Source organism: Telmatherina bonti (assembly GCF_933228915.1).
Source record: "Telmatherina bonti genome assembly, chromosome: 2".
Classification (NCBI taxonomy): domain Eukaryota; kingdom Metazoa; phylum Chordata; class Actinopteri; order Atheriniformes; family Telmatherinidae; genus Telmatherina; species Telmatherina bonti.
The window spans coordinates 36,499,285-36,517,945 of NC_136620.1; the positions used below are offsets into that span (position 1 = coordinate 36,499,285).

Consider the following 18,661-nt stretch of genomic DNA (forward strand, 5'->3'; position numbering starts at 1 on the left):
TAACAAATTTAAAAATGAACATTTTAAATTATTTACTATTTTCTCCCAATATTATGGCACAGATTTAAAAGGAATGGAGGAACAAAAGAAAATCTGATGAAGCTGCTGAGAGGATTCCAGTTTCTGGCTCTTTCTGCAGGATGTGTTGGACAAGGCAAGAGAGGACAGCTGCAGGCCATTTACAGCAATCCTTAATAGCCAGGTACTGGAGCTGCATCTTTGCCATGATAATAAGAGAAAGCAAGGACTGATTAAAAATGTTGATGAAAGAAGAAAATCTGAGATGTCACAAAAAGACTGCTGTAGGCAGCGAGTGGCTCTTTGGCATCTGCTACTGGTGAATCATCGTAGCTCATCAGCAGTTTGGGACTGTCATTGTTCAGTCAGTAGCCACCACTAGCAAAGTGAACAATCTGTTGTTGAGGAGTTTAAATATGCAATAGCACTCATTTCCGACCTGGTAGAAGCAGGAATAACCATTCCTACACTTGGAGCAATAACATCACCTGGGTGTGATGGTAGAACACCACTGCTTTGATGCATTGGTTGAAGCCCAGTGCAAAGTGTTTCTTTGCACAGTGGTTTGTTGTTTCCTACAGACTATCAGGTAATAACTGATATAAACAGTTACGTTAGTGAATACAGACATGATAGAAGTCATCATTCTCCAGGCAAGAGCATCATTTATTAACTATAGCAGCCAGCATGCAACTGCTCTGACAGTGGATGTGGAAGAGGGGCCACAAGCACACCCACTTAAGGATCTCTGATTCACCCTGCTGACATCAGCATCACTTTAAGGTTTAGTTATTAGAAAGGAGGCTTTTGAATGATAAAGTTTATATTATCCTGTTTTGGTGTTAGCTAAACGCTGAAGGTAATAGAGAAGATGGGAAGTTATTAATATTTTTAACTTGAAGCTTACGATTAACCTTAGTAAGGATGTTTGATAACCTGTTGAATTGTTCATGTAAGAGTGTCGCTAAACACAAAGGTTTTTTGCTGATCTTAATTATTACAAATGATCAAGTTATCAAAATATTAAAGCTGTAAGCTGCTGCTAGGTCAACCTAAGAATGCAAAGTTTGAGAATTTATGGGCATCTGGATAATGCCCCACTAAAAGGTGCATGGATGGAAGTTATTCTGCATTTTGTAAAGATTTCACGTCCTAATCTAGAAAATCGTAGATTCTAACCCTGCTTTCAGTCTGAATTTCAGACGTCAGGGGAATTTGTTCTGTGTTTAGAAGGAAGTCGCTTTATGCAGCTTTTTATTCATCCTTCATTCTTTTGCATTAATATCTAAGGTGAGATTTACCAGAAATGTTAACTTACTGTGTGAAGAGAAAGTTGCTGCTAAAAGCTGTTTCGTATTCCAAGCATTATCCAAATTTTTTTTTCAGGTTTCAGCAGTATTTTAGCAGTGAAGAACATTTTGTGTGTAACAATGTGATCAAATTTCAACGTATTTATTGCATAGTGCTAATTCATGTTTGGGATTGTCAGTAGAAGGAAAAATGACTATGTTTGTTTACCAGGTTTATTTTAGTATTCAGCTTTAAAACTGACTCAAACAAATCCGATGCTGGAATCTAGTTACATCAAATCTTAAGATATATAAGCTTAATAAGCTGTTAGTGTACCTGGACAAACAACAAAAGCATTTTTTTTAACCAATATTATTAATTAGCTTGTATTAAAAACAAAATAAAAAAGGGAACACCCCATTAAATACTATCACATCTTTTTTTTCCTTATTAAATAGAAAATGTCCATCCCACTCTGCAGTATGTGTATCATTCTGGTCATACACTTCCAAAAATAAAACAACAAAAACAAACACACACACACACAATGGTAACATGAAAAAAGTACATTAGTTTACTCAACGTTTACACCACTGCAAGAGGCACCAAGGCTACGATCAGCCTCCCATTCAGCATTATTAGTCTGAATAGGACATCACTTCAGTCTCTATCATATCCTTCAGTCTGTTTCTGGAGCATCAGTTCAAACCAGGAGGGAGCTTCTGATCCCAAGTCTCCGAGGCAATAGTCGGTGCCAGTTTTGTCCAGTAGAGGGCAGCAGAGTTTCAACATTCAAAGTGACCACTTGTTGCTCTCTTTTGAAGCTCCTCCAGTCAAGCTTCCTGAGCTTCAGAGAAAAACGTCACATTGTCCAACTTCTTTGTAAACACACTTTTCATTACAACAACTATCACAATCAGCCCAAAATATGAAACACTGAAATGTCCAGAGTAATCTGCTGCTAAAGCCACTCACTGATCTGCAACCAGCGTCAAAGTACTGCGGACGCCGTGCCTTAACACAAGTTTGAGAATCCGAGTTACTAGATGTGTGTTTAGAGCACTCAGACAACTGCTAAAGATCTGATTCTGTGTCACTTCGTAGATTCAACTTCTGTTCCATTTATCATGCTTCTCCTTTCTCTTCTCTGCAGCATCTGTCAGTCTTCAGACTCGGGATGATATATAGAGGGAGCGAAGACGCTGTGCCAGGTTGGCCTCCAGCTCTTCCAGAGGTGAGTCAACACGGCAGTGAGTCAGTGAAGAAGAGGAGTTGTTACCCTGCCGGGCCCCGGCCGGGCCCAACAACAGGCTCTTGAAACTCTCTCTCTCTATCAGGCAAGGCATCTGCTGCAAGAAGTAGCCTTCACAGAAAGAGCACAGCTCTGCTGAACCATGTGCCTGTTAAAAACAAAACAATTACATGGTCATGTCTGAACTATGCAGACAAATGGATCATTCTCTTCTCGTCACAAAGTACAAGGTGATCCTGCGTTTCTGTTACCTTGGCTGTCCTGTAGATACCGACGGCATTTTCCAGGTTTATGTGCTGCGAACAAATACGTTCACAGTGTCTTTGCAGTGCTTGCAGCTGGAACAGACTGGCAGCTGTCAACAGCTGGAAGGAAAGTCAGAGAAAAGCCATTATGTATCATTAAGTTTTGGTTTCTTTCATTTACCGCTGCTGAAAAAAGTCATAAAAGTGATCCGTGATTCAGTACGTCCCCAAATAAAGCCCAAGGTAAATATGCCTCCACAGTTGCAAACATAGTGAGTTATAGGTAGCAGACCTTTGGATAATACCTTCCATCACCAGGTAGTGAGGAAAACGATACAAACGTGTATGAAGTGGCTGCACAATGTAATAAATATTTACACTCATGTCAACATCACAATACTCCAGTACGTGGTTTTCACAGCCTGCCTTTTAGGCTCATCTCATTGGTCTAAATTCCCTCATTTCTTCACATCTCCATCATGCTTCTACTTGTGACCCAGCTAAATCTTAAAGTGCACTAGGAAGGAGCAGAGGCTTGTTTTTAGAAGCCATAAGTGAGGATACACCCGTACGTTATTGGCAGATGTTATTTTGCAATCTGCATGACGGTATGCTAAGTCCATCCAAGATTTCAAATAGAATTTAAAGTAAATATGTATTTTATCACAAGATTTAATGCTCATGTGGCAGAAATGATTTATTAACTTATAATTAAGGAATGTTTAGATCAGGGAAGCCAAACTCCAATCCAGCAGGTTGTAGATGTTTCCCTTTCTTCTGTACACTGGATTAGTTGAAATGAATCCCCTCAACAAATGGTTCAGAATTAGAAGTCTGGCTGAAATGATGCAGTAGTTTAAAAGTGACCTTGCTATGCCCTCCACATGTCTGCGCTTCCCTCATCCCTCTGGTTGGAGATACTAAAGCCTCATCGTTTCCATCTTCAGGTGCGAGTTAGGATGAGACGTTTGTTTTTGTGTTTCTATGTACGAATACTGGGAAAGGTACCCTAATCTTCAACCCAACCCGTCCTACCTGTTGGGGTACAAATTGAAAGATGGCTGTGTCCGACTGTCCAGCCTTTTCCCTACATAATGCCCTGTATAGTGCTTCATATGGATCACAATGCATTGCAGATGGGAGCTCAAGTGAGACGTCGAAGTCAAAGTGGGTTCAGAAAAAACTATAGATCCTTCATTTTATATCCTTATTTGTTGAATAAATATGGAACAAAGAATAAAATACAATCTTAGAAAAAAAAAATCACGAGTTAGGATTGGATTTGGAACGACGTGGGGTGGTTGCTGTGGTGACAGTCGATAGTCACCAGTTTATGTTAACTTGGGAATTGTGGCTCAATCAGTTAAAGAAGAACTCTTTCAGGAAGGCGTCACGCTGTGAAGTCGTCGTGCTATTTACTTATGAGGCTTCTACTGCAATCTGGATCATACGCCGTCTATCAGGAAAAATTACTGTTGGCTGTAAGAACATAACATTACAGTTAACCATCCCTCTCTGTCCCACACTTGTTGGTGGAAGCAAGGCTTTTGTTGAGACGTTGGATGAAGAGGTTTATTAATAATGGCTGCATTTTGCTTTGCGGATTCTCCAGTTTTTATGAATGTTCTCCAACTAAGCAACGCGCACAGCTGCAAAAGTGGAATACAGTAGAATATTACAGAGTAATTCTCACCTCTAGCAAGTCAGACACATTGGTTTTTAGCGACTCAGTCCCCCCACAGTACAAATATGACATCATCATCTGCAGAGAAGTCAAAGGTCTTGTTTAGTTACAGGTCAACACAGCAGCTGGTCTGCAAAAAGAAAGTGTTTCGTTCACTGAAAAAAAAAGATGATTACCTGGAAAATATTGTACTTGACATCACTGATTTCAATCTCCTTGTTGGGGTTTCCATCTGGTCCACAGGATGCCAGCAGAGTTTTAAATCTGTAGGAAACATATAGATTGGACAAAGGTCTCCAGTTGACTGATTAGTTTCCACAACATTTAAGAAAAAAAAATCAGTCTGATTTTATATCCGTATGTTTGTACTTTTCAAAGATAACTGGATGGAGCATAAAGTACAGAGCAAAAACCAGCAAAGATAAAAGCAAACATAAAAAACAACACATCTCATTCCCCCCCCCCCCTTACTGTTTTAGAAACAATAAACAATTATTTTGTATTATTTATCTCCCTATTAATTGCTTTATTCTCTCGTGTTGCTTTAGCTGATTATGTACAGAACTGTGTTTTAAAGTGTGTTATAAATAAAGTTGAGAGCTTCAGAAGCTTCATCTACTACTAAAAAAAAAAAAAAAATCCTGTTAATTTTTGTTGGGAAACATTAACTGGGTTCCAGAATCATCAACACTCTGCTGCTCTCAGGTCTTATGAAAAGAACAACAGGATGTTTAATCACAGCCAGAGTATGAATGGCTCCATTCAGAAGTCTGGAGGGTTCACAGGGCAAAAGCAGATCTGATTTACTGGCAGGACTGACACCATTAGGAGTGTTACAAACCTATAACAAAACCTTAAAAGCCATTCTGAAGCTGATGCAGGGTCTCCATAATCTGTGATGCAAGTTCTCTGTGGGAGACCAAAGAGTAAAGCATCTAATGTACCTCATCTGTACAGAGCGAACGTCTGCACTTACCTATCAGAAGCAGTGATCAAAAGGACCTTGTGTCCATAGAACGGCTTCCCCTCCACTACAAATGTCACATCTGACATCTCCGGGTTATTCAGAAAGTGAGGGTCTGGAGAAAAAACATAGACAAACACAAAGACTGATCAGACGGCCAGGAGGAACATGATCATTTACAGTTACAGGAAACTTATTATTGTAACTGTTTAAAGTTTTAAGTCATCCACAAAGTGTTTCATAACAAAATCAGTGATGGAATTCATGTGAAAATCTGATAGTGGAGTTGTCTGCTTGGAGCAGTGAGCTACAGTATGTCTATTCACTCACAGAAGAATCGGGTTCCTTACCCAACTGTGCTGAAAGAGATGCCTTCAGCTCAGGGACGACAGGAAGAGGTGCTGAGCCAAAACAGTGACTAAAAATAGCTGCCAGCTGCTGAAGAATGGCATCATTCTGGAGGAAAGAAAAAAGAGAGAGCGTTATATCACTAAGTTCAATTCAGAGATCAATACGAGAGAATATGTCCTTCCAGCTTGTCCCTGCTGATACCTTGGTGGTCCGTAAGATATTGAACATAAGTGGCAGGCCTGTGGTGACCAGTTCCTCACAGTAGTCCTCTTCTCGGATTGTGGTGAACTCTCTGAGGAGGGAGAGGGTGACCCCGGCCCTGGACTGCTGCTGGGCACAGCGAAGAGATTCCAGCCACACGTGAAGTTTCCATGGTACACCTGTCAGAGTGTAAAGATTAGTTATTAGCTTTTACAGTCAGATGGATCGAATGTCCAAACGTTTCTGACAGATACCCAAAGCACGAAGCTCCATGGTGACATCGAGGTAGCCGTGCTCAGCGCTGTAGTAGCTGGCCTCTTGCAGAGCCTTCATCCTGGCCTTGCAGAGCTTTGGTATGCCCACCTCTGGCAGGGCTGCAGTGCCGTTGGAAGGGGTTGGCAGAGGGGACAGAGAGAGGAAAGGACAGATCCCTTCAACCTCATCTTCTACCCCCTCTGCTAAGATCTCCTCCAGAGACAGGACATCCTCTTTGATTTGCTGCGGCTGAGTCAACAGCTTTCTCAGCACGTTCCTGACAAGATAAATAGGAGGAAGAAGTGGGGAAGAAGAAGGTCAGGTAAAGAAGGAAACAGAGAGCATGGAATCCCTGATATATACCCAAACAGCAACACACACTTCAGTTTCTGTGACCCTGTACTCTCCTCTCTGATTACATAATCCATCACCCCCAGTATGGAATGTAAAGCGTCGAGTCTACGATGTATTCACACATACACATAGCAAACAGGTGTGGAAGCTTACTGGACCAGTTGGCCATCTGAAACAAATGGACTCTGAATACAATCAGACGCTGGTCTTATTTTTCATGCAAAGATATTTTCAAGGTTTTTTTTGTTTCATCTTGATAAAAAAGGATGAATTTCTCCTCAAATTTAAACTCCGGGAAGTTTTTCTCTTATTTTTTTCCTGAAAGCTTTGAGGAAGTGGAAAAACTTGCTCTTTTTTTCTCCAAAATTACTTATAGAGAAACCAACCTGTGTCCATGTGCAGCAGCATGGCTGAAGCAGTTCATGTCTTCATAAAGGGAAGATGTGAGGGCATTTCCATCATGGGTTCTTGAAAAGGGGTCAGCACCTCTTGCAAGGAGCAAACTCACCATCTCATAGTTGCCTTAAATAGATACAGCCATAGAAATCACATTTTTAACTAATATCAGCCATAAAAACACCCATTTGTGATTCATCACCATGCAAGTGTTGACATCACAGTTTCCTATTTGATTGCTTTTGATTATTTCTTTTTATTTTAACACACAAAGCAAAGAAAAAATATATAACTATGTTTAACATTTTGAAAAGCATCACATATATCCAGATCTATGGAGCAGGAGTCTCTTTAACTTGAGCTGGGCTCTCAGAAGATCCCACAGAGGAATGTGTCCCAGAGGCTACTGAGCAACTGCAGGCAACTCTTGTCTTTTGTCACCACACCTTCATTTATCCTCTCATTTTCTCATTGCTCCTGCTCATTCACGACTTGGTGGTCTATGGGCAAACTAGAACAAGATGGTATTGGTTGCATGTCGCTGTGAGAGTTGTCTGCTGTTTTGCAGAGAGCCGTGGTTCTCATCAACTCATTTCCTTTGCTTAACCATCCTACAAACGTTCTGCCTCTATAATTTAGTAGAGAGTAGTAATTTACCAACAATAAATTAAATCTGCACACACAAACTAAGCTGGAGTGCTCTCTAACATCAGCTGTGCCTCGTGCTGCAATGTGTGTGTTTACCCACCTGCTGCTGAGGCCAGCTGCAGCGGAGTGTCTGCTGTACTCTCCTGCCCGTTACGGACTGCTGCCCCCTCCACATTGGCCCCCGCATCCAGCAGGAGCTGCAGAAGCACACCACATCTGTTATACTGAGCATTGCTGACATCATGTAACTCCTTTATAGCTTGACCTCCAACCTCGCATTTGTCAACGCAATTTTTATAACATCACATCCACAGTTAGGACTGTTCCACAGGACTATTTATTCTGTTTTCCATCTACAGCAGGGTGCTTTCCATTGTGGAAAAAAGAACTCTGTAGCTGCAAAGTCATGGCAAATAAAGACCTTATTCAGCAGTAAGTATTATGTCTGTGCAAGTGTTTCCAACCTGCACTACGGAGATGTGTCCATGCAGCACAGCAAAGGTGAGTGCTGCCCAGTGCCGGCTATCAGGATGCACAGAGGGGTGCTTTGGGGAGCACGGGGGAACCTGGGAAGACGGGACAAATCAGCAGAGAACACAAAAACTACTCTAAAGGCAACCCGAGAAATAATTTTATTCACAACAGCTGCTCTGATTATAGTTTCAGGATGAAAGAATGAATAATAGACACTGTTTACAGATGTGAAAGTATATGTAATGTTGCAGTAACTGGCCCTCTTACCGCCACGTCCAGGTTGGCCCCAGCATCGATCAGCATCTGGACAAGAGCCTCATCTCCAGCTGCACAGGCGTACATCAGAGGGGTCATACCCTGGAAAATGGACAGAAATAACTGCAGAGGATACAAGCCGGGGCAGAAACAAGCAGATGAACAGTCATGTTCTCAGCACCTGAAAGGTAATGACACTGGATGTAATGGTAATTACTCTGCACACATAACAGAACATTTTAACTTTAGCTAAAGCTTTTAACAATGAGCTTTATTCATAAACACACACCAACTTCAGTGGAGCGACTAAGGAAATACCTGCCTGCCCTCGACAGGAACTCGGGGTCAGTTGGTGGGAAACTGGCTCGAACGTTGAGCCTCAGCTGCCTAATTATCTAAAGACTCGTTCTAAACTTAACGATAGGCAAAAAGTATAACATATAAGCTCAAGTTAACTTAAATTCTTAAATTTATCTGTGATGGTATTTGTTTTTGTAGGCAGCTGCTTTGTCAGAAAAGAGCGACTGTTCCCATAACGCCATCCTGAGCTCACAGTATTTCACACAACGTGCACATTAAATGTTTTACCTGGTCGTCCTTGCTGTTGACCCCGTCCGGCCCCAGCAGCTCGATGGCTTGCCCGATGAGGTCCGTGCGACCACAGTTCAGCATCCTAAAGCCCAAATCTAGGTGGAATTTATCTGTAGCAGCTTTGGAGTCCAGACGCTTGAAAGAGCTAAAGCAGCACTCAGGTCTGAAACAGAATAAACATCAAACACTCTTTATTTCTGAGGGTCATCTGGATTACTCATTTTTAATCTGCTCAACATAATTTACCACACTTTGAGAAGAGCTTAATTCAACAACCTCATGGCTCACGCACACTATATTACACTGAAAATGTACACACGAGGAGGTTAATGAGCCACTTTGCACTCAATGAAGAACCATTCATCTATTCTGTACAATGTAATTATTTGTAAAAGGGAAGCAATTAATTTCTAGGTCGTAGTTTGGCTCAATGGAGACCTGCTTTACAGAATGTTATCACAGCTTTACTGATCAGATTATCAGCAGCTGAACTATTTAACAGATGTGACAGAACCGTTAAGCCAGGAAAATGACCATTAGCTACTGTTTACTAGGGGTGGAAAAATCCAATTGAAAAATCCGGATATTTTTTCTTTCACAATTTTAAAATCTATTTTTTTGTTAAAAAAAATAGATTTTTTTTTTTCAAATCCACTATAAAATTTTTGTCTTTTTTTTTTTTTAATTGGTTTTACTGATCTCTTTACTTGTCTTCTTGGGCATTATGGCAGCAGAATGATGATCTGGCTACTGTGATGTTTTCTCCTAACTGAAATTAAGAAAAATTGCAGTCAAAAAAAGTTTTATAAATTTTATTTGGTTTTTAATCTACAAAAATCAGCAATATTGAAGAATTTTGAGAATCCCAATTTAAATCCAATCGGCACCAAAAAAAAATCAGAACCGAATCAAATTGGGACAAAAGCATATCGTTACAGTCCTACTGTCTACAGTCAAGTTCAAGCAAGATGATGACTGTAAGTGTGTGTGTGTGTGTGTGTGTGTGTGTGTGTGTGTGTGTTTCATTTACTTCAGCTGCCTTGGCTCACAGTCCAGTCCTGGAAGAAGAAGCCTGGCGGTCTGTCTGACATCATCACTGTCCACCAACAGACTCTTGCGATGCTCAGCATGAACTATGGCGACCCTCATCCACTCCATCAAAGGTGGCAGCAACAGAAATGGTCTGAGAAGAAACAAGGAATCATTCAGCTTCTGCTTATAATCTTCACACAACTAAAATGAAAACTGTTTGCTTCAGGATTTGTCGTTCAGTCTCTCTCAAGAAGATATTTGTTTCTGCAGTGCAGAGAATGAAACTGAAGTACATCCACGCAGCGCTGTTTACATGCAGCTGCAGAAACAGTTGCCGCTCTCGTTTGATGTCATCAAGTGCAAAGAGTCAAATAGCAGATGTACGGCTATGACTGGTTTCTATTTAGGTGTTGTTTGGTTTCTATGAGGTGTCTAAAGTGCTTTAGTTTGATCAGAGAGATGCTGCAAAAGTTCCTGATGATCAGTCTATTTTTAAACCAGCAATCACTTAAAAAAAAAAAAAAAAAAGAAAGAAAAAGTAAAAGACTGACAGTTAAACACACTCTAAAATAGTTAACATTTAATTATATATATATTATACACACACACACACACACACACACACACACACACACACACACACACACACACACACACACACACAAAACACAAACAAAACATGCTTCAAGGTAAAATGTCATTAATCCAGAAAAACCATCAGAAGAAACAGTTCTGTGATCATTCACAAAGTAATCTGGGTGACTTGAAAGCACGCTTTCACTTCATGTCTTCATTGTCTTCCTCTTTCACCTAAATCCTTTTAAAGCACTGGTGACGTGGATCTCAGCAACGCCACGTCTAGCCGGTTATCTGCTATTAATCCTTTCTCGTCTCCACCTTTCTTCCACCATATGTGCATAGAATGTCCCTGTGAACAATGACACATTACTGGGAATGTGACTGTTGTTTGCTTTTGATCAAGTGAAGCCTCAGTTAGAGTGAGTTAATGATTGTTTGAACACTGCCTCAGTCTCATCAAGTTATTAAGCAAACTTTCTCATGCTGTGATGCTATTCTTACTGCTGCCTTTGTCTCTTACTCACATACAGATGGAGGTCAAGAAGCATGTGCAGAATAAAAAAAAGCTAAGATTGCAGGGTGGGATTGAGGTTGTTAATGAGAAACGATGCCACTCTAGAGCTCTGCATTTTACTGCATCTGCACAACAATCAATGTTTTATTATTAAAAAGTTTTTAATCAGTGATTAAAAAGTGTCTTTTTTCTATTTTTTCTATACAGCAAATATGATGCAATATTTAAATGCATTCTTTTTATTATAACACTATTTTAAAAAAATGATGACAAAAAAGACGTTTTTGTCTTTATAAAATTATAAATATTTAAAGCCTTGAAATGTTAGCTACCTGCAGATACTCTGGCAACTCTTTCAAGTGTCATTTCCCTCTCAAAAGACCAAGCAACATCTGACAGAATAGTCAGATGTTGCTTGGTCTTTTATCGGTGGCTGATCAGTCAGGAGGAGGGGTCCTGCTGTCAGCCAGGCGTGATAGTTAACAAGCAGACAAGGGACTGATGAGCTCAGGAGGAGGGGATGGTTAAGTGTGGCTGATGGGTGCATATAATGAAGGTTTAAGTGTTTGAGAAACGACTAGGAGGCAGGTGGGGTATGTCGGGATGGTACATAGACAGGAGGGGGGTTGGGTGGCAGCCTGGCAGTTTGTGGACAGTGCTGTGGGCGTAGAGTGATAAGAAAGTCATGTTTCTGAGGAGAGGAAGCTCAGCAAGCTTTAGAATCAATGTTTATTCCTCTCTTAATGACCTCTACTCAACACAAATTGGGCTTTTCTTGGCTGCGTTTATTCATTCATTTGTGAGTTAATTCACATGTCTTTGTCGTTCTGAGCACCAAAAGGCGTGCACCCTGCTTCCTCACTGCATGCTTGTTTCTAGGAAATGGCATTAATCCAGAACCAGCAGCTCCAGTTAGCATTACAATCTGGTAGTTCTGAACACATCCCAGAAAGTTCTCAAACCTTCCCTTTAATTAATCAACCTTTTGAAAGCAAGATTAAAAAAATCCAGAAAAATGATCATGTTTTGATTCAAGGACCAACCTGGCAGAAGCCGATAAAATACTTTCTTTAATCCGCTTCTTATGTATCTGTGTGTGTGTGTGTGTGTGTGTGTGTGTGTGTGTACACACATCAGTAGCTGAGAACAGCAGACAGATGCAGACTCTTCTGTCTCACCAGTCCTCCCTCTTCTCATAAGCTCATTCTCTCATTAGGTGACCCCCCCCTCCCATACACTTCCAGTATGACCCCTGTGTCTGGGTTATGCCCCTCAGCCTGAAACACAACCTCCAGCTTTGTCAGAGTCGCTGCAGCATCAAAGCCTTGATGCCTGTTAACATGGAAACTAGATAGTGCCTTTGGCTAGCCTCCTGACCTGACATGCTAGTGGCTACACACTGGGAACAGCAGGTTATGGATTCACACAGACCTACGTGCACAAACTCTCCCACACATGCACATATAAACGTTTGATTCATGGCGCTCTGCATGCCACCACCTGGCAGGTCATAAAATGACAGTCAGATCACATCATGGTCAGGTGTGTTTGAACTCTGACCTGTCCAACATGAAAAAGAAAAGCTTCTTTCCCAAAGAGGCCAAACCTCCCACACCAGACCGGTCCCATATATCCTGTGTGCCCTATAACCTGTAGACAGTATGTTTGAGTTTACATGCTAAGAAACTTCAATCAGGTCTTAAAAACAGAGTAAAAGGCTTTGCAAAGGGTCAAGGTTAACCCCTGGTCTGGAGTCAGGTTACACATATACATGATACAGAACAGAAGATCTAATCTGATCTGATGTATCTGTGGGTGGAGGTAAGCCCCACTGGTTGTGTCTTATCAGCGACACATCAATCCATTAGTGCTCCCTTCCAGTCTCCAAAGGAAGCTGTGGATTTGGGGGAGGGGTGATGGGAAGTGCTTGTTCTCAGGCCGTTTGATCATTTTCAGCATGTTCCTACATATTGCAAAGGTAAGTGTCTGCCCTCCCTTCTTTATACATTCTAATACACAATCATCACTTACAGCCACGTTTTAGCTTTAAAGGATAAAAACGGGTCATTTCTGGCAGTAAAAGGACCCTGCAAAAAGGCTTCCTCTAATGTTTGATGATGTGGGCCACACAAATTTGGTGGTTTTGGGTTTCAACCAAAGATTTTATAAAGCTTTCAATAGAGAGTGGGTTGTAGAGATGGAGGGGCCCACTGAAGGAGAGAAGTCCATATTATTACCAGGCATATGCATTGTAATCACTAACAGGTTTGGACTGCTCCACTCCACCACCTGAGTTGGATCAGAGTGCCAACGTTTGTAGATGCTACATAGAGGGATATAAATTTAGAGAGAACTAAACTAGTCTGCAGCAGATGTTGTAGAAAAAAGGGGAAATAACTTCTAAAACAGGAAGTTTAACAGGAGGATAACCATTTCATCCTGCATACATAAACCAGACTGATATACTTGCAGCATTAAAAACATCTGAGGACTTCGAAGAAAAAGCCTCTATAGGAAAAGGAGAGTTGAGTATTTGCTGTTTTTTTTTCTCTTTGATGCTAATGAGGAACCTACCTTTGCTCACTCACACTGTGCCTGTTTATTATTAAACGTATCAGAGCCAGCTGGTCTTGTATGCACACGCGCACACACACACACACACTGCAATAAAATAGAAGATTGGAGTTCCCTGCAGAAAACGTTCATGTAAGGATGACCATCTAGCTGTCCGAACCAAACAATGACAAAAAATATGACTTTCCAGTGGCTGAAACAATATTGATAGGAAGAAACACTCAATTAAATAACTTGCACATGAAAGTTATGCTGCATCCCGTTTAAAATCATGCAAATTTTTTGACATGTGGTTACATACCAATTTAAAATTCAATTTAACCTTTAGACATATGAGAGCACTTTCCCATTGTTAATGAAATATAGCTGCACAATGACACAGATTAAGGTCTGAGTGTTTCTCCTGACACCAGAAAACAGACGTGTTGGCAGGCTGCGAGTACTGTGCTTTAACAAACACACAATTACTGGTAATCATCTCAACCATAAGCACATAATCTTCACATTTAGCTGAATAGTAAACTGTAAAACCCTGTGAGTACTTATGCTAACCAGTGATATAACAGGTTTCATCTGTTTATTTTTCACAAATAGATGCATGACTCATTTACTGTATAACTCATTGTTTTCCATCATTGTGAATAATAGTTTGCTGGAATGAGAAGCTCTGCATAATAAGCCAGAATATTCGAGTAAATCTTTTCTCAGGGCACAAAACTACCACAACTGATCTGTAAAACCAGCTTAAAGGACATTTGAGAAGACCTGAAGAGAATTACAGACCATTTGTACCACTTCAGATCTCTGAAACCACCAATATTCTCCCTAATGCACACCCTCAGGTGCTATTAACCCTTCAATCAGACTGACTTTAACACCTGGGAGCTTTTGTTCGCTTGTGATTAACCTGCAAAGCATTAACACTTGAATGACCAGAGGGCAATGTAATTAGTATAAAGGCCTCCTCGGGAAATCTGGTGGGGAACTTTTCTGTTCATTTCTGGGAGGGGTTGTTTTTGTTTTGCTTTGTTTTATTTACACTTAAATCCTTATTTCCAGCTCTGTTAACTTCTCCATCAAATCTACTCTTACTCTAAAATCAGAAAGCCAAAACAAAGTATAATAGAACTACAAGCACAAATACCGTAAAATACATTTCCTGTGGGTGGATCTAAAACCTAAATAACAAAAGCTAAATTTAAATAAGTTCTTTCACTTCCTGTTACTGATTTAGAGCATGAAACCCGTTTGTGTCCAGTCATCCATGACTCCTACCTCTCTCTGCTAAGAGCCATGCGTGGGGGATCTAAGTTGGGATTCTCCATGGACTCCATTTGTGGGCAGCGCAGGAAGTAGTAAAGGGTGTGGAGGGCGTCGGGTGACCAGGACACGGGCTGCTGGGGACGGGCGTGACGGGCCGGGCTCTGCCCCGGGCGCACTGAGCTCAGACGCTGCATGTGGTGCATGGCACGCGACACCAAGTCACCTGGAACAAAGAAAGTATGGGAAAGACAGACATAAGATGGTTGATGGCTGCTTTAATTCATTACATTTTCCAAATTCTGTAATGCTGAATGAATGCTAAATATATCTTTATTAGGTTACATGAACTAAATGTTGAGATGCAGGGAAAAAAAGTAGAAAAAAAACAACTGTAATTGCAGTCAGAATAAACCCTGTGGACTTCAGTTAAACCGGATTTCCTTTTTTCCCAAACCATTTAACTTTTGTGTTTTAGTCCAGTGGAATCTGTCATTAACAGCTGCATTATCAGTAAGCAAAGCCAGACGCGCGTCTAAAACAGCCATTCATCTTAAATATTGAAGAAGTTAATGGGCTCCCAGACAGTTGATCACAGGTTGTAATGAACTGTTTAACTGTCTATGTACCAGCACGATTCAGTCTCTGCACTCTGCCTGGAAAATTGTTTGAGTCAAGATTGCATCAAACTCTGTTTTTAATGAAAGCTTTATTGTTTTAAGCTTTGGTCTTATCTCCTCTACCACTTACATGAAAACATTTATGTGTAAAAGTACTAAATATGCAGCTTATCAGAGGAGTCATCGATCCGTAATGTGCACTTAGTAGAAAACCACAAGCCATTTGGGAAACGCTTGTTTAGATTACTGTGCAAGAAGTAAATTCATTAACATGAACAGAAACAAAACACACAGAAGACAACGTAGATCTGCAAGGAGTAAAGCTTAGAAATCTGGCTGAGTTGTAGTATGGAGACTTTCAGTCATCACAGAGTTACTCAGGAAAAGGACAAGCAGGGAGGGGTGGTGTGAACTACAGAGGCTAGGCTGAAGTTGGGGTCATTAAGCATAATTACCCCTGGGTTAATATCCAAGCAGATCACTGTGAGAAGGACGCTGCGCAGCAGCTGAAGCAGACAAGTTCAGTGGGACAATTGTGTATGTGACAACATAGAGGGGCTCTTTGGGGGACTTTGAGGGAGGTGAAATTGGGGTAGCCCTCCCAAAACAGACCCACTTGAATTTAAAGGGGCCTCCTCTGTGTTAACCATGACCAAATGTCCCACCAGGAGGTCTCCCAAGAATTCTTGCCCAAGGTGGAGGATCTCTTTATGATTTCATGATCATATATTTCCCTGAGGATAAACTGAGCTTCAGGGGTCAGAGGGATATGAAGTGCTTCCTTCTTAGATTGTAGATCATATTAAAGAATTCTTGTGGTACTTAATGATATAGAATAATTTTAAAGCCTGTTTTCTGTTAGTTTCTGTGGATTCTGTGAGGCCTCTCACTCTAACTGGCTTATAAGGCATAAAAAAAATTGAATATTGGAATGAAAAATTTCAGGAAAAAGTGCATTTTTTATGGTGTATTTTCATCAGTCGTGAACTTTCGGTTAAATCTCCAGTATCCATCATCCATCATATCTATGTGTGCCATTTGTTTGCATGGCTCTCCTTGTCAAATCTAGAGATCCAAGCTGACTGAGAAGGTCAGTACAGACCCTCCTGTATCTGCCCAGTCTCTTGGGCTGGGATCAAAGTGCCAAACCACATGTGTTTTTGTTGTGTGTACATGAATCAGTGGACACACGCCTGTGTGTGTTTTTAGGCGTGAATGAGTCTGGATCCCATGCTTGCCCAGATTAGCCTGGCTTCACCCCACCACCGAGATGTGGCACAAAGAGACCACTGAGCGAGAGTGAGAGAAAGAGTGTGTCTGTACTTTCTTAATGCCTCACTAACGGCGGCGCTGCATGAACGTGGCCTTGTGCTACAGGAACAAATGATAGAGTGTTTGCTCATTTGGAGTAGGAAACCAATCCCTGCCTTACCAACACTAATCTCCATGTCTCCTCCCCCCTACCTGCCCAACAACTTCTCTCTTCACCTCTCTACCTTTCCATCATTTCCCTCTGACCCTCCATGCATTTGAACAGACTCCCTCTCTAAACTCAGTCCCTTGTTTCTCCAGCTTCATCCTTAAACCTCCCTCTTTCCTGTTTTGCTCTCGCTTATTAACATCCTGATCCCACTCTATTTACGCAAAGTCTATCCAAGGCTGCAGTTATACCAGGCTACATCTACAGAAGCAAGCAGGGTGACTGTGAGCATACTTACCAACCAACATGAGTACTAGTTTCAGCCACAATGTCTACATCTACCATTGTTCCTGTCAAGCCATTTAAACTGATGTGTGGTCCCTGAATGGTCCCCAACTGGTTTTAGTTTTATGTTTTGTATGACTGGATTAAAGAACATTAATGGGTACGGTTACATGATGTTAAAAAATGTGGAATTATTAAATCGGAATTAAATAATTCCAAATTAACAGTATTCTCCTACGGATTTACATGGAAACACGTCCTTACTTAATTCTGCTTTAGATCGACGGTTTGGGAAGGGTTCGGATTGGAAAGGGGGTGGGCATGATGTGCTTACGTCTACCAGAAATAAACAATGTTCACTTCCTGCATGTGGTCTTTTCAATCGTAACATTCTCTCTCTTTCATACATTTTCTCTCTTTCTCTCAATCATAACATGGAAAACTACATAATAAGTTCCAGTTTTAGTGTTACTTTGATTATAATTTTGAAGCACCATCTCGACACGAGCGTACTACTTCACTTCTTTTCAGCAGCTGAAAAGGAGAAGGAAGATGGATTATTGAACAGAACAAGGTAAGGAAGGTAAGGAGCATGTACAGAACAATCAGAATAAACTTAGAGCGGAATAAAGGTTCACATGATAGAGGAATTACTCAGTTCGGATTTGAAATGCGAATAAACCAGACACCTACTTCGGCATAAAGTTTAATCCTGAATTGGCTCCTTCATTCGGAATTAGATGGTTCACATTTAAAGTTAACGGAATGAACTTTTATTCAGAATTAAAATTCCTGTGTAAACATGGCCAATGTTAATCCGAAAGGATACATATGGCTAGAATCTCATTGATGGCAAACTGAATTAGTTCTATTGTTTTCCCCAGTTGGCTGAACAGTCAAAGAAAATAGATTCCATGCTGAATTGCAAAACAGAGGACAGTCATTACACAAGCACGGGCATAATCACTCCATTCTCCAGAGCTCCATGTGTAGATAACCTTTTTCAATGCTTATTTTTAGTAGACTGTGCAATAAATGCCTCACAAAATACAAGATGAGACTTATCATCGGACAGAATGTGATAAAGATGTAATTATCAGTCATCTCAGTTTGCCAGGAAGCTGTCTTTATTACCTTTTCCCCTCCAGTGAAATAAATGTCTTTCTGTCTTAAAGAAAAAGGTAAAACAGTTATTTTTAGTTGAAAGCAGCAGAATGTGGCATATGTTGAAGTAGGCTCCAAAATTAGCTCCAACCAAGCGCCAAATGCAGCTTGATTTTGTCTTTGGTGAGTAAATCTCAGCAGGGAATCCACGGCTCTGGCAGGTACCAAAATAGCCCCGTTATAAACTCTGAGTCTCCAGTGCCTTTTAGTGTCATTTACAGCCATGCTGCTTCAG

General features: G+C 40.9%; 1 protein-coding gene across 1 annotated transcript in view; it reads right to left on the bottom strand.

The window, feature by feature from the left end:
- Positions 1 to 1,599: 1,599 nt before the first annotated feature.
- The window catches only part of LOC306761574 (ankyrin repeat and BTB/POZ domain-containing protein 2-like), a 44,491-nt gene continuing 27,429 nt past the window's right edge, over positions 1,600 to 18,661 (bottom strand). The window contains exons 3-17 of the mRNA XM_079247797.1: positions 14,953 to 15,163; positions 10,009 to 10,161; positions 8,976 to 9,141; positions 8,400 to 8,489; positions 8,123 to 8,224; positions 7,759 to 7,855; positions 7,001 to 7,136; positions 6,260 to 6,537; positions 6,006 to 6,184; positions 5,804 to 5,909; positions 5,466 to 5,568; positions 4,666 to 4,753; positions 4,499 to 4,567; positions 2,812 to 2,925; positions 1,600 to 2,708 (exon numbers count right to left, since the gene is read on the bottom strand). Coding sequence (XP_079103923.1) covers positions 2,475 to 2,708; positions 2,812 to 2,925; positions 4,499 to 4,567; positions 4,666 to 4,753; positions 5,466 to 5,568; positions 5,804 to 5,909; positions 6,006 to 6,184; positions 6,260 to 6,537; positions 7,001 to 7,136; positions 7,759 to 7,855; positions 8,123 to 8,224; positions 8,400 to 8,489; positions 8,976 to 9,141; positions 10,009 to 10,161; positions 14,953 to 15,163 — 2,126 coding nt within the window. The 3' untranslated portion in view covers positions 1,600 to 2,474. The remainder of the gene's footprint in view (positions 2,709 to 2,811; positions 2,926 to 4,498; positions 4,568 to 4,665; positions 4,754 to 5,465; positions 5,569 to 5,803; positions 5,910 to 6,005; positions 6,185 to 6,259; positions 6,538 to 7,000; positions 7,137 to 7,758; positions 7,856 to 8,122; positions 8,225 to 8,399; positions 8,490 to 8,975; positions 9,142 to 10,008; positions 10,162 to 14,952; positions 15,164 to 18,661) is intronic.